The sequence below is a fragment of the Macrobrachium rosenbergii genome, chromosome 46, assembly GCF_040412425.1.
Source record: "Macrobrachium rosenbergii isolate ZJJX-2024 chromosome 46, ASM4041242v1, whole genome shotgun sequence".
Classification (NCBI taxonomy): domain Eukaryota; kingdom Metazoa; phylum Arthropoda; class Malacostraca; order Decapoda; family Palaemonidae; genus Macrobrachium; species Macrobrachium rosenbergii.
Genome location: NC_089786.1, coordinates 8884764 through 8898656, shown reverse-complemented (window position 1 = coordinate 8898656; position 13893 = coordinate 8884764). Strand labels below are relative to the sequence as shown.

Sequence of the window (13893 nt, the reverse complement as noted above, 5' to 3'; positions counted from 1 at the left end):
GTTCACTTATTATTAGTTCCTAAAACATTGATGGGACCGAAATAAGGCGCCAGCCTAAGTAATACCCTTAGTAAAGTTCTTTATTTATTTTTGCCTCAGTACACAAACTATGACTATTAATGAAAAAGCATTTCCCAGATTAGGCGTCATTTGATGACACTTGAGTCGTAGCCGGCAGATTTTTTGAAGTGGCAGCGCATGACTGTATGTATGAACTTCAGGTCAACCTTTGTGCTCGCGCAAGCAAACACGCCTTTAGTTTTAAAAAATCAGCGTCATCTGTGGTATCATTCAGACCCACGTTCTGCTTTTCGCTAACGCCCTCAATGCTGCCACGTGCCATTTAACTAATGACAGTTTTTCACAGAGGGACATGAAATATGAGATAATAGAAAAATTCAGAGAGAGAGAGAGGTTTAAGACAAGGGATGGGTTATCAAGTGTCGCTTTTTCACCTCTAGTCATGATTTTAACTTTCTTTGTTTATCATCGTGATGTTGAATTCTAGCTGTGATGCTTTCTTGCCCTTTACCTTCCCTCGGTTTCCATTGGTCTCTTGCCACCTGGTCGTTCAACTAATTTAACTTGGCCTTGATTACGTTTTCTCCATCTCGAATTTTTCCTTTCTTAAAGTTAAACGTATAATTTCTGGACCAGTAACTCGATCTAGATCTTCAGAGTCTGGAACTGTAGACATGTAATTAGACTGACTGGTTAAATAACAGTATTAATGATGATGATAATAACGATACTGATATTAGATGGTTTCTGTTACTGTAGCTAAACTGGCCAGGAGCCAGCATACAATAGGTTCTTGTTGCAGTACATTCATGATTTACGTTTCGCTGTTTCAAAGGAAAGGTAGTGCAATTTAAGTAGTTTAAAGCACTAACGTCCGCTAACTCCAAGGAAACTAAACTGAGTATTCTATAATAAAACTGACTATTCAAAAGTGAATGGTAGACGAAGAGTGATATTCTGAATAAATCTTCAAACAATGGCATTATTTTTAAAACCTAGACTCATACCAGTACAACATCAGTTCTTTATTTCTGTTCATTAATAACAGAGAAATTTTGTGGCCGGTTAGGTAGATTTTCAGTGATAGCGGAAAGGGGTAAGAAAAACCATTGATAATGGTAGTTTTCAGTTATTCCTGGAAAGGGTTGGCTTAGACGAACCGGTCTTTGTTTGATGAGGTGGAAGAGTCTAGAGGTCCACATCAGGACTTTTGTTCTTTTCAACACCTCACCACACTGACGGGCAAGGGCATGCGCTGGCACTAAGCCAACTTCATCTTAACCAACCTAGAAGTATTGCTAAAATGGGTTATTACTGAAAACGCCACCTGTACTGAAGTACGACCAGGAGTTTTGGTTACATCTGTGTTCAGTCGAAAGGTCAGTCACCTAACCCACTGAAGCTTATATTTATCCCACCTTAAGGTTAGGCCTTTATTTTTATTTGAGTTAGGACGACGAAGAACGATTTATTCAAGAAAACATATAGACTTCAACATCGTTAAAGGTGCTCACACGGTAGACCAAATCAGGGCCGTTTTTGGGGCGGAGTGGATGAAAGTTGTCAGGTCCGCCTCGTTCTTCACAAGCAGACCATTTTTTTTTTTTTTTTTTTTGTCTTTTCGCTGGTTTCCATCAAGGCTGGACTAGATGAGGACACCAGGTAGATGGCTCTATTTTTAATAGACTGTAGCTCTTAGTAGCGGTAAGGACAACTCTGTTCCCCACCTGTTCTTGAATAGACCACCTTTGGCTACGCAGAAACCGTACGTAAATGTTGAATGTGAAAAATAAAGGGATAATATTCTTATCATTTATTACAGGAGTCTGTCTCGTTGATAATGCCATTATTCACTCACAAAAGCATACAACCACTGCCTGAGTTATCATTAGATAAAAATAAATTCATTGCCTGTTCTCTGGTCTTAGAATGTGTCTAAAAAGTTGTGCCCTAAATAAAAGTGTCATTAATTCTCAGGACCATTAAAAGATCACAATTTTTTCCATTCCAACTTCTCAGAAATCCATTCCCCTGTACAAGGAAACTGGTTCAGCCATCGTAGGCGTCAAGGAAGGAGAATCGTTGGAGTGCTGGTGGAAAGCTCTCTGGCCTGGTCTATTTGATAGCTCGTGCTCGGGACCGCCGCCCCCACGCTTCGACTTCAGCACGACCAACTCGTTCATGGAAGACGTAACGTCCATCAGGCGATGAACCGACTGTTTCAGTTGGATGATTTCCCGTTTCAGTTCTTCCACTTCGCTGACCTGAAATTATTTATTTATATATTTTTGGAAAGTACTTGAATGACCTAGTACTTGGTCTGCTTTTGGGGGTTTGTTCAAGTTCAAGGTCATGAGAGAGAGAGAGAGAGAGAGAGAGAGAGAGAGAGAGAGAGAGAGAGAGAGAGAGCGCCACTTAGTTGAAAGAAACATTCATATAAACTTAAAATGCTCTCGCTGATTTAATACTCACCAGACAGTCCTCCTGCTCAAACTTCAGGTCGGGTATTCCCCAAACTTTTTTGACCCACTTTTAAGTAAAGAGTGTAAATCCAGGTCCTGCGTATACTGAATTGTGTAACACGATGCATGAACCAAGGTTTGACAGAGGGAATAAAACGATTTGAAAACTTCGGTTTTCCAAAGAGGGAATTTAAGGCTAAAGACAGAGGTGGAAGGTAAAGGTAAAGGCTGACTGAATATGTAACACTGGCAGGTAATGGTTCTCTTCACGCTGCTTAACTTGAACATATTTACCGGATAGTAAAACAGTAAGTGGAGGGCGGGAGAGTGGCCGCCACTCATCGAAATGGCGCATCCAAACCCGCCTGAGAAACTCAGTAACTCGAGGGGGTTTCTGTTTTATATTCCTGAGGATTAAGCAATAGCTTTCTGACTACTGAATATACACTAAGGCTGGGTTGGGCTGCTGCATTTTGTTGCCAAGGAAACCTTTCCTAGAGGGCAGAATCTGTGTAATACTCACTTTTTGGACAATAGTTACTATGAAAATATGAGGTTATGAGGCTGTAATAGGTTTAGGACTACTTGAGTGATTCTGAAATGATGTCCAAGTTCCCCTCTTTAGTGGGCAAGAAGCTCATGTTTTCTCTCCCTCATATGCAAGCTTATCTTTTGAAGCCGAATTAATGATGATCCAACTAAAACTTAACTCGAGCTTCATTAAACGAGGAAATAATGGGAGATGGTCGTACTTCACAATTCGTTTCTTATTTCATGTTCCTATTTCTTTCCCTTGAAGTAATTACCGTGAGCAAGATGACTGGTTTACAGATTGCGTCTTTAATTATGAAAGACTGTTCCCCTCTTCCTTACCTCTATCTCTCTTATCCCTGATTAGCACTTCAATATTACTTCATCTTTCTTGTTAAGAAACGAGTTATTAACAAGACTCATCTTAGACTTCAAGTTAGCGCTGGCTCTTAGCAAAATTCTGCAGTCGCTCTACTAGGCTTTTGAGTTAGTTTTCCGCCCTAGGTCTACTTCACTCCTTTCCTTGTCAAGAAACGCTCTTGTAACAACACAACAGGACCTAGCCTATCAGCGGCTTATATTAGCAATTATCACCCTGTACAAGACGAATGAACATGCCTTTTAACTCTGGGTTAACAATTTCGAAACCACAGTCCACGGTACTTACCTCTTTCCCCTGTTGGTACGCAATCTTGCTCAGAAGTGTATTAAGAATCCCGTGGTTTTGGCCTTGCACGACCTTCATCTCCTTCAAGATGTATTTTCGCTTTATGAAGTCCGGAATCACCATCTCGATGTCAAGCACCAGCTGGAATTGAAAGTGTCGGCTATACGTCATTCTCCTCCTCATCATCATCATCATCATCCTTGTTTGGTTTACAGAGGCCCTTCTCTCTGGTTCATTTGACGGGGCCCATTTGTTTGTTAAATTATTTTTGGCTTTAATTTGTTCGTCCATGACATAACAGCTTTTTGATGGATGTCTAATTTCGTGAATGTCATAACGGGTTTAAACAGTTTGGTTAAATATAATAATAATAATTATTACTGACAACGAAGCTGCAACCCTACTTTCAAAAGCAGAACGCTGTAAGCAAGACCTAAAGAAGAGCCCAAGGGTTACAACAGGGTAAACAGCCAAGTGCAGAAAGAAATAGTTATAGATGTATATATTGTCATCTAGAATTCTTAAAAGAAATAATTTCAGAATTTACGTACACAATTATGCTGTATAATTGTGCCAAGCCAGACATTGCCAAAAATGCAAGAACATAATATGAAATTTTCCTTGCCGTAGACGTTTATACGTACGTGTTTTTCCTGTACTTACAACAGGCGTAACAACGTTAAGGGTTAGTGATGGAAATAACTGGGAGTTACAGAAAGTATTTGTTGCGCGTATTTTTTTATTTAATGAAAATAACTACTTCCGGAAGAAGTAAAAGAAACTTTTATTATTTATGAAATACGAGACATTTTCATTCAAAATCAATGTACAGAAATAAGTGACTAGAGAAGAGAAGTAACTGGATAAGAGCATTTGCTTGAGAGAGAGAGAGAGAGAGAGAGAGAGAGAGAGAGAGAGAGAGAGAGAGAGAGAGAGACTTAGTCCACATGTTTCCTATTTAGTATTCCTCAATTTGACAAATCACTTACTTCCGTCTGCATGGCCAATTTCTGCAACATGGCCTGTTCTTGCACAGCCTTGATGTCATCTACGGCCAAGCCCACTAGCAGGTTCATGATGAGAATCGACATGAAGATCAGGAATGCCGTCAGCAGAATGTAGGTGATCTCTGGGTACTGTCATGAGAAAGGACGGCAGTTAGTGGAATGCACGTGACCTCTGGGTATTGGAGTAAGAACGGAAAGGGAATGCAGTTGGTGACCTGTGGGAACTGGAATGAGAAAGGAAAGCAACAGGTGGAATGTATGTGACCTAAAAGAATGTAGTTAGTTAATTGTAAGTGACCTTTAGGATACTGGAGTGAGAAAGGAATGTAGTTAGTGGAATGGCCCCTGGGTGCAGGGTTGAGAAAGGAAGGTACGTAAACTCTGGGTAATGGAATAAGAAAGGAATAGGGAAGCAGTTGGTGGAATGTACGCGACCTCTGGGTACTGTAATGAGAGAGGAATTTAGTTAGTGGAATGTCTGTATACTGTTACTATAGCTTATATTTATATTTTCTAGGCCTACTAGGTAATGTGGATTCGGAGCCATTCGCGTCACTGGGAACCAGAAAAATTAAAACAAATATGCTCACGCACAATAATTTAAAGTGTTCACAGTTTATTAAGGGGTCGTGGTAGGGCGGCCGGGGCGGCGGCGGGGTTGGTATTCCTTCAGAATTAAGCTTGATAAAAAGATTCTACAGAAATAATATACTCCTTTCTAACAGCTACATAAAATTAATTCTGATGCTTTTTTTGGTTAAACTTTTATACATTTCTTTTACGCTAAATGAATAAAATGTTATATTGTGAATGTAGCACGCAAGCCTGAACTTAATGGCTCGTAGAAAAGAATAGGAATAATAATATCGTAGGATTTTTAGACTTGAAGAGCTTGTGCGTGTCTCTGACCTTGTTCAGGCCTTTCAAAACTGCGAAATAGCGGAGTGGTCATTACCCTAAGCTCCGGTAGGGGGGTAGTGATGTCAGTGTACCTCATGCGGTGCACTGTAGGCATCACTTAAGGTTCTTTGCAGCGTCCCTTCGACCCTAGCTGCAACCATTTTAATTCCTCTTACTGTACCTCTGTTCATATTCTCTTCCATCTTACTTTCCACCCTCTCCTGACAATTGTTTCATAGTGCAACTGGGAGGCTCTCCTCCTGTTACATCTTTCAAACCCTTTTACTCTCAATTTCCCTTTCAGCGCTGAATGACCTCATAGGTCCCAGCGCTTGGCCTTTGGCCTATTCCATATTCTATGCTATTCTATTCCATGAAATTCAATCATAGCAAGACCTCGTTCTACCGTTGATATCCAAACTAGAATTGAATATGAAGTGAAAGAGTAATAAGAAAGTAATAAAATACAGGAAGCTGAACTCAACAATTACAGACCTCGAGAGGATCATTCGGGTTGTTGAAAACGTCTTCGAAGCTAATCTCACCAATCATCATGACCGAAGTTCGCAGAAGTGAAAAAGCTGGTGTTCGGAAGCCATAGTTGCCGCTAAGCACCTGTCAGTACAAAAAATAAATTAACGGTTGTGTGTAAGTTTAGAAGACCGATATTGGCTACGCTATTTCACTGAGACATGAAGTTCTGGTACTTTAGTTGGAGGAATATGGTTAGACTCAAGTTTTGAAGTTCTGGATTTCGGTTTTGATAACTATGGTTCGACATGAAGTTTTGTGCTAAGGCTTGATGGCCAGGTTTAGGCCAGTATGTTATGGGTAGGTTTGGTCTTCATTTGACGAAAGTTCTGGGTTTTAAGTTTAGTTGGATGGTTAGAAATCGTGTTCTAAGTTTAGGTTTAGAAATCCACGGTCAAAAATAAAGATCTTAGCCTGCGTCTGGATAATGAAGATTTGGTCTTAGGTTTACGTAGCTGGTCAGGCATAAGTTCTGGGTTTAGGCAGTTAGGCAGAAGCTTAAAGTTGAGAGCTCAAAACGAATGCTTTAAGGTAGAAGCTTAAACGTTTGCTGTATGCGATCTGAAGACAAACGTTTCCCTGTAAATCTTTAAGGCAAACTTTAATCCCAACCATATAATAGGTTAAGCATTTATCTTGAGGTAGATGCTTACCTTTGTAATAATCAGGCCATACGCTGACCATGTAGAATCTGCAGGCGATTTCCAAGCCGTATGCTTACCACGTAGAGTCTTCAGGTAAATGTTTACCATGTATAAGCTTAAGGCAAATCCTTACCTTGTAATAGCTTAAGATAAATGTTTACCATTTAAAATCTCAAGTCAGATGCTTACTCTATATATAAGGGTCAGTTAGTCAAATGCTTACATCATGAAATGGATTTCCTAGATAGTGACCCCAGCAAAGTTCGGAGGTCGTTATCTAGGACTAATATTTCTTTGGGGTCATTATCTTTCTGATATTTGCCGTCTTTTGTTTATGTTTTTACGGTCTTCTCCAATAGGCATGCACTAACACGCCGCAAACGTGGATACATACCGGTTTAAAACCCTTGAGGGTCACTATCTAGGAAAGATCCACAAGCACAATCTGAAGGCAAATGCCTACCGTGTAAAAGCTTAAGGCAAACGCAATGATGAAGAAGAAGAACAGGAGGAAAAAGCTGCAGAAGGACTTGAGAACCTCCGTGAACATGATGACGTAAATGCCAAAGAACGGGAAGACGCGGATGAAGAGTAGCAGGTTTATCCACGAGAGGAAGATGGAAGTAGCTCCCAGCTGCCATTGCCATTCCTGCAGAAGTAGATTTACTTCATTATGGGATATAAGGCTTCGGAATATTTACTTCGGTATGGATGGAAGAAGAAGAAAATTGACTTCAGTATGGAAAAGAAGGAGAATAAAAATTGGCCTTAATGTCGAATTGAAGACTTGAGAAAAGGGATATAGTAGTGGAATGGAAGACTTGATAAAATTGACTTATGTCATGAAAAAGGAAGAAAAATTGAAGAAGAATTGATTTTTATGTGGAATGGAAGGTTTGGTCAAACTGACTTCTGTAAGGAACAGAAGAGGGAAAAAATTGACTTCAGTAGGGAATGGAAGAATTTAGAAAATTTATTGTTATGAAATGGAAGTCAGAAAATTTGCTTTCTCGCAAAATGGAAGAATTCTCAATATAGAGCGGAAAATTAGAAAAATTTGTTTAATTATGGAACTAAAACGTGTAAAACTTACTTCATTATGAAACTGAAGCTTTATGAAAACCGAATTTGTTATGGAACCGAAGATTAAGAAAATTTACCTTATTATAGATTGAGAAAGTATTAAATTTACTTGATTCTGGAATGGAAGAACGAGACAATTCACTGCAGTATTGAATTGAGGAGTAACATCATTCAGTATTTTATTTTGGAATGGTAGAGTAGTATGGTATCTGTTTCACGTTGAAAACCAGCAACTGGCGGTATTAACCCGGTATTTATCCACCTACGTGTCACCTCCGAGGTGCTAGTACTAAACATGGCGAAAGCTCGATGGGGCGCCGTATTTAGTACTAGCCCCTTGGGGACCAAAGATATCGTTTATCATACAGAAATATATAGAAATGGGTATATATAATACTTTGATCACCGAGGTGCTAGTACTAAACATGGCGTCCCATTGAGCTTCCGCCATGTTTAGAACTACCCCTTCGGAGATGACGCGTAGGTGGATACATCCGGGTTAATACCCAACGAGCTACATATATTGCAAGTAATTATTAACTCAATCCCACCCAGATTATGGTTGTTCCTGCCTTTTTTGTTATGATATACACCAAAGCCCAAAGAAATTTTCTTTGGAATACCAAGGTCCAAAAGATAGGAATGGCTATCTCGCTGAACCAACGTTCAGCTCTGACGTCACAAATTATCTCTCCCAACGCCTGGCTCAACCCCAATTTATCTGCGCGTGGGCAGACCTCCCCCACCTTTTTTTGCACGTTGATATATACTAGTTTTAAGCAGGATCCTTGGTTTTAAGTATAGTCGAAGGTCATTCGGTGAGCAAACTGTTCACCCAACCTACTGTACCTCCTTGAACGGACAGCTGTGAAAATCCAGAATGAAGAGTCCTGCGCAGACGTAGCAAGTCCACTCGACTAGGTTTTCCAGTCCGAGATATGCACATCTAGCCTGCGAGAAATTATTTCAGAGAAATTATTTCAGAGGTATATATAATATATACATATATATATATAATATATATATATATATATATATATATATATATATATATATATATACATATATATATATATATATATATATATATATATATATATATATATATATATATATATACATATACATATATGTATATATACATATATATATATATATATATATATATATATATATATATATATATATATATATATATATATATATATATGTACTGTATATATCATAGTGGACCAAATTGTCCGATTTGATAAGTAACAGGCATTCTTTAGCATTTACCTATGGTTGGTAATCATAGTTTGTTGTGAGACTAAATGATTTTAACATACGCATGCTTTTACATACATAAAAATTATATATATATATATATATATATATATATATATATATATATATATATATATATATATATATATATATATATATATATATGTGTTACAAAAGATACCCACTGAATAAAACTGGGAGATCTCTTTGATCATCTCCAGGCAGGCAATGGCTCCGACCGCATATTTGCAGAATGTCAGGAGCAAATAAACTTTAACGTCATCCCAGTCTATGATTTCCTCGCAGGAATCCGCGTTCCGGTAATTGGCGACTTTGTCTGTTAAGTTGGCGTCTATCCAGTTCAGGTCTCTGATAGAAAAAATGTAAATAACGTAAAAATCTTTTTATAGAAACTAGTTCTCCAATATAAGCACAAAGGTAAAATAGTTGCATCACGACTTTTTGTTTAAAATCTGGAGGTACAAATGAAAGTCACTGAATATTAATTATATATATCTTTTAAGTTGAATTATGTTTTTAGTTTCAAGTGAAATTCGTTAACGCATGCAATTACCAGGTGTCTTACTTGGTAGCGATGACGTAAGTGGTGAGGGAGAGTAAGAAGATCAGGTACAGAGTAAAGTTACCGTAGTAAACCCATCTGTTGGAAGAGGGATCATAAAAATCATTAGACTATAGTTCCCCATGAATATGGGGATCGATTTTATATGCATATACTTATTATTCCAAGTAGCAAAAAAAAAAAAAAAATTGCCCTAAAGTATTTAAGCAAAATTTCTTCATTCGGCTGCTCTGCTCCATGAGCGTATACCCGTTCTGGAACAAGGCCATCTTAATCTAAAACTTTATCAATAACCCTTAGTGACTGAATGGCAACATCGACTTTTATTTTAAAAATTCTACCTGCCGTGCTGTTAGATGTCTTTGCATATGATGAAATTCAGGTTTACAGCATTTTATAAATTAAATTTTGCAGTAATTTTACCTCTGGTTGATTACTAAAAAAATCAATTACAGCACGTTAGCCAATGGATTTTGTAATCGTTATGTTACACTCGTTATTTTTCTTTCCTTTGACACGCTACGTTACACCAACATCATTTTAAGTTAAGGTTACTTCATATCTGTGGTAGCCTATGCAAGACACCTGTTTATTCAAGACCGGTTCATTAGGTATTTAAGTTCGGAATATAGAATGTAGAATTTGGGCAAGAGACCAAGTGCTGGAACCTATGAGGTCATTCGGCACTGAAATGGAAATTGACAGATAAAAGGTCTGAAAGGTGTAACAGGAAGAAAACCTCGCAGTTGCACTATGAAACAATTGTTAGGAGAGGGTGGGAAACAAGATGGAAGACAGAGAATACGTAAAAGGAACGAAAGGGGTTGCAGCTAGGGGCCGAAGGCAAGCTGCAAAGAACCTATGTCATGCCTACAGTGCACCGCATGAGGTGCACTGACGGCACTACCCCCACCCCCTACGGGATGGTATCTAAGTTTGGTTGCTATGTTGCATTTGTGCAGGTTCATGTTTAAGTTACAGAACCCGTAAGCAAGGGCACGTTTAAAATATCAGGTTACCTAGTGTCCGAATGCACAAGATAGAAATGTAAAAATAAGGAAAATAACATTACCTTTTAATGGTAAATTGTTCACATTTTCGTCATGTAATTTTACCCGTCACCTTACAGTGAATCTAACCTACGTTTGTCACAACCTTTAACCATGTTATCTAACGTAAAATAGGGTACGTGCTTTCATGACAAAATGTTTACAGATTGAGGTAAATAGGAATAAGTTATTTCGCTGCACGACTATTACTAATCATCATATGGTAAACAAGGATGAACGCTTTCGTCTCACAATTTTTACTAGATAATTTAACAGCAAATCTGTAAATAGGCAGATAGATTTCCGTCATCTCATCAAACATCTTAGAAAAAGTCCTGCAATCTTTCGACTCGCCAGTTTTATCGTTCATTAAAGGTAAATAAGGGTTACAATCCCATGGACCCCGTAGGGGGGTGGTGCAGTCCGTGCACCTCATGCGGTGCACTGTAGGCATTACTCAAGATTCTTCGCAGCATCCCTTCGGCCCCTAGCTGCAGCCTTTTCCATTCCTTTAACTGTGCCTCCGTTTCACATTCTCTTTCTTCCATCTTACTTTCCACCCTTTCTTAACAGTTGTTTCATAGTGCAACTGCGAGGTTTTCCTTCTGTTAGACCTTTCAAACCTTTTACTGTCAATTTCTGTTTCAGCGCTGAATGACCTCAGAGGTCCCAATACTTGGCCACTGGCCTAAATTCTATATTTTATTCAATTCTAAAATCCTCAAGGTGCGACCACTTCAGTAAAATTTGACCTAAACACAATTCGGCATCCGATCGCACAGACATCACAAACAGGCCTAAAAACCAGTCAACACAGAACGAGTCTTTGGCCTGTGCTGGATAATTGTGCGAAGTACTGGTTAGGATCACCAATGTGTCGTTGACTTGTATTCAGCCTGTTTGTGATGTGTATGCGATCAGTCACTGAAATGTTTATAACATGTTTATTGTACTGTTTCCACCGTTCCAGGCACAAATTGAGGATCAGCGATGTCTGTAATATCATGACAAAGATATCCGGTCCTCAGCATTCCTGATAACGTAAGAAAATGTATTTAGGAAGAAAACGCCTTAGGACCAACACAAGAGAATGTATTTAGGAAGAAAACGTCTTAAAACCAACATAAGAGAATGTATTTAGGAAGAAAACGCCTCAGGACCCACCTTCCACACGTATCCCACTTGTGCCTGATTAAAGCTACACAGACGGGATGCGACAACAACGAAGGTAGCTTGTGCTTGATCATGAGCATGAGTGGATGGTTCTTCTTCACCTTGCGGGCATTTCTGTCGTAGCGAGTCGCTAGGGTTGTGAGTCTCCCGCTGGCGTCGAAGCAGTCGACGCCCTGCACTGAGCTGTTGTAAGTGTCGTCCAGGTACTCGAATGTGATCGTTTGATCTGCTCCTGCCGTGTTGATTGAAGGAGGGTTTGTTTTGATACACCTGTGGGGAAATACTTGTGAATGTATTAATATTAGCTTCATCTTTTTACTGCAATAAATCGAATAACCCTTTACAGAAATAGCTAGTACAGACAGACTTCTGTGACTTGGCAATAACAATAAAGTTACTTATAACATGTTAAAAAGTCTAAATTTACCACTAATTTTTTGTGTGAAGCAAATTTTAGTAATACCGGTATCAGGCTCGATATTTCTTAATCAGAACTCAGGCAAAATTCTCCTCCTAATCACAAGCTTATTCAAAACTTTTCATTCCAATCGACAATTAAGGCAAAACTCTCTAAACAGGAATTACGGCAAAGCAGTTTCTCTAACCATGATATCTGGGAATCTTCTTTATCATAACCAAAAGCTTAAAACTATTCTTCCTATCCAAAAGCTGAGGCAATTTTTTTTTCATGACCACAAGCTAAGATAAAGGTTTTTCTCCTGACAGAAGCTATTTCTCTCTACCAAAAGCTAAGTTAAAGCTATTTATCAACCAAAAGCAATCACCAAAGATTTCCCACCTGAGCAGTGCAGTGGCTAAGGTTAAGGGTTTTTTCTTTCGTGACCAGAACCTGAGGAAAGGGTTATCTTCCCATCCAGAAGTTGTGAAGCTTTTTTTTTCTACTGATCAGGAGGTGAGGAAACCCATTTCTCCTACCAAGAAGTCTAATCACAAACCGAGGCAAAGCTATTACTCCTAACCAGAAGACGAGGCAAAACCATTTTCTAAAATCAGAAGCTTAGGTAAAACATATTTCCTGTCAGTCAGAATTTGAGGAAAAGCTATTACTTATAACCAGAGGAGCAAGAGCACAACTTTCTTCTTACCAGAAACTGAGCTATTAGTTGACTAGAGAGAGAGAGAGAGAGAGAGAGAGAGAGAGAGAGAGAGAGAGAGAGAGAGAGAGAGAGAGAGAGAGAGAGAAAGAAAGAAAGAAAGAAAGAAATACCTATTGAGGACTTCCTCTGCTGCTTTGGGTAGTTTTTCGATCATTCTCCTGAAGGGCGTGACTCTGTATCCTCTGTAGTCGTCTGAAATATGTTTCATGCCTTCCTCCCAACCCTTGGACTGGATAATGGTGAGCGCAATATCACTGGAAAAAGAAGGAATATTCTTTGAACATTGTAAATCTACATTTGTAATTATATATATATATATATATATATATATATATATATATATATATATATATATATATATATATATATATATAAAGATAAATAGAGATATATTTTGCATTTGAAGGAGTGGCTGAGTATGCAATTATTAAACTACTCTATTCAGTGTTTGCATTTGAAGGACCTGAAATTATTTGCTCCAATCATTAAACTACCATCTATTGCTCTCAAGTAGTAAAATGAATTCATCTCAAACTTATTTGCTCCAAGTACAGCACCATCTATTGCTCTCAATTGTGCAAATATACTCAAGACTGCACGTGTGTAGAGCATTTATGCAAAAATACTTGAGGGCAGGGGTTGTTCCCCTTTGTCTGAAAACAAAATGGTCATTATATTTTCGAGAATGACGTGCCTTTTGCCTGCATCCACGGCGACTTCCAAAGCATTCATATTTGATTTCGAAGCTGCGGCCAAGGAGGCGCGATGGTCAAGTAACAGTCGCGTCACCCCGACGTGACCCTCCAGAACTGCCAAGATTAACGGGGTCTTGTTTTCCTACAGCGAAAGATATCAGTG

At 38.7% G+C, this 13893-nt stretch overlaps 1 protein-coding gene and 1 long non-coding RNA gene across 3 annotated transcripts in view; one reads left to right on the top strand and one right to left on the bottom strand.

Annotated features, from left to right (window-relative positions):
- Positions 1-13893, top strand: part of LOC136830190 (uncharacterized) — a 137958-nt gene that overhangs the window by 2861 nt on the left and 121204 nt on the right. The window lies entirely within an intron of this gene.
- LOC136830188 (transient receptor potential cation channel subfamily A member 1 homolog) overlaps positions 1820-13893 on the bottom strand; it is a 28143-nt gene continuing 16069 nt past the window's right edge. The window contains exons 15-25 of one of the 2 annotated variants that reach the window (XM_067089456.1): positions 13730-13872; positions 13146-13289; positions 11909-12187; positions 9699-9773; positions 9298-9481; positions 8696-8797; positions 7227-7412; positions 6084-6203; positions 4671-4817; positions 3682-3822; positions 1820-2285 (exon numbers count right to left, since the gene is read on the bottom strand). In XM_067089456.1, coding sequence (XP_066945557.1) covers positions 2037-2285; positions 3682-3822; positions 4671-4817; positions 6084-6203; positions 7227-7412; positions 8696-8797; positions 9298-9481; positions 9699-9773; positions 11909-12187; positions 13146-13289; positions 13730-13872 — 1770 coding nt within the window. In that variant the 3' untranslated portion in view covers positions 1820-2036. The remainder of the gene's footprint in view (positions 2286-3681; positions 3823-4670; positions 4818-6083; positions 6204-7226; positions 7413-8695; positions 8798-9297; positions 9482-9698; positions 9774-11908; positions 12188-13145; positions 13290-13729; positions 13873-13893) is intronic. The other variant, XM_067089457.1, reaches the window with a different exon arrangement.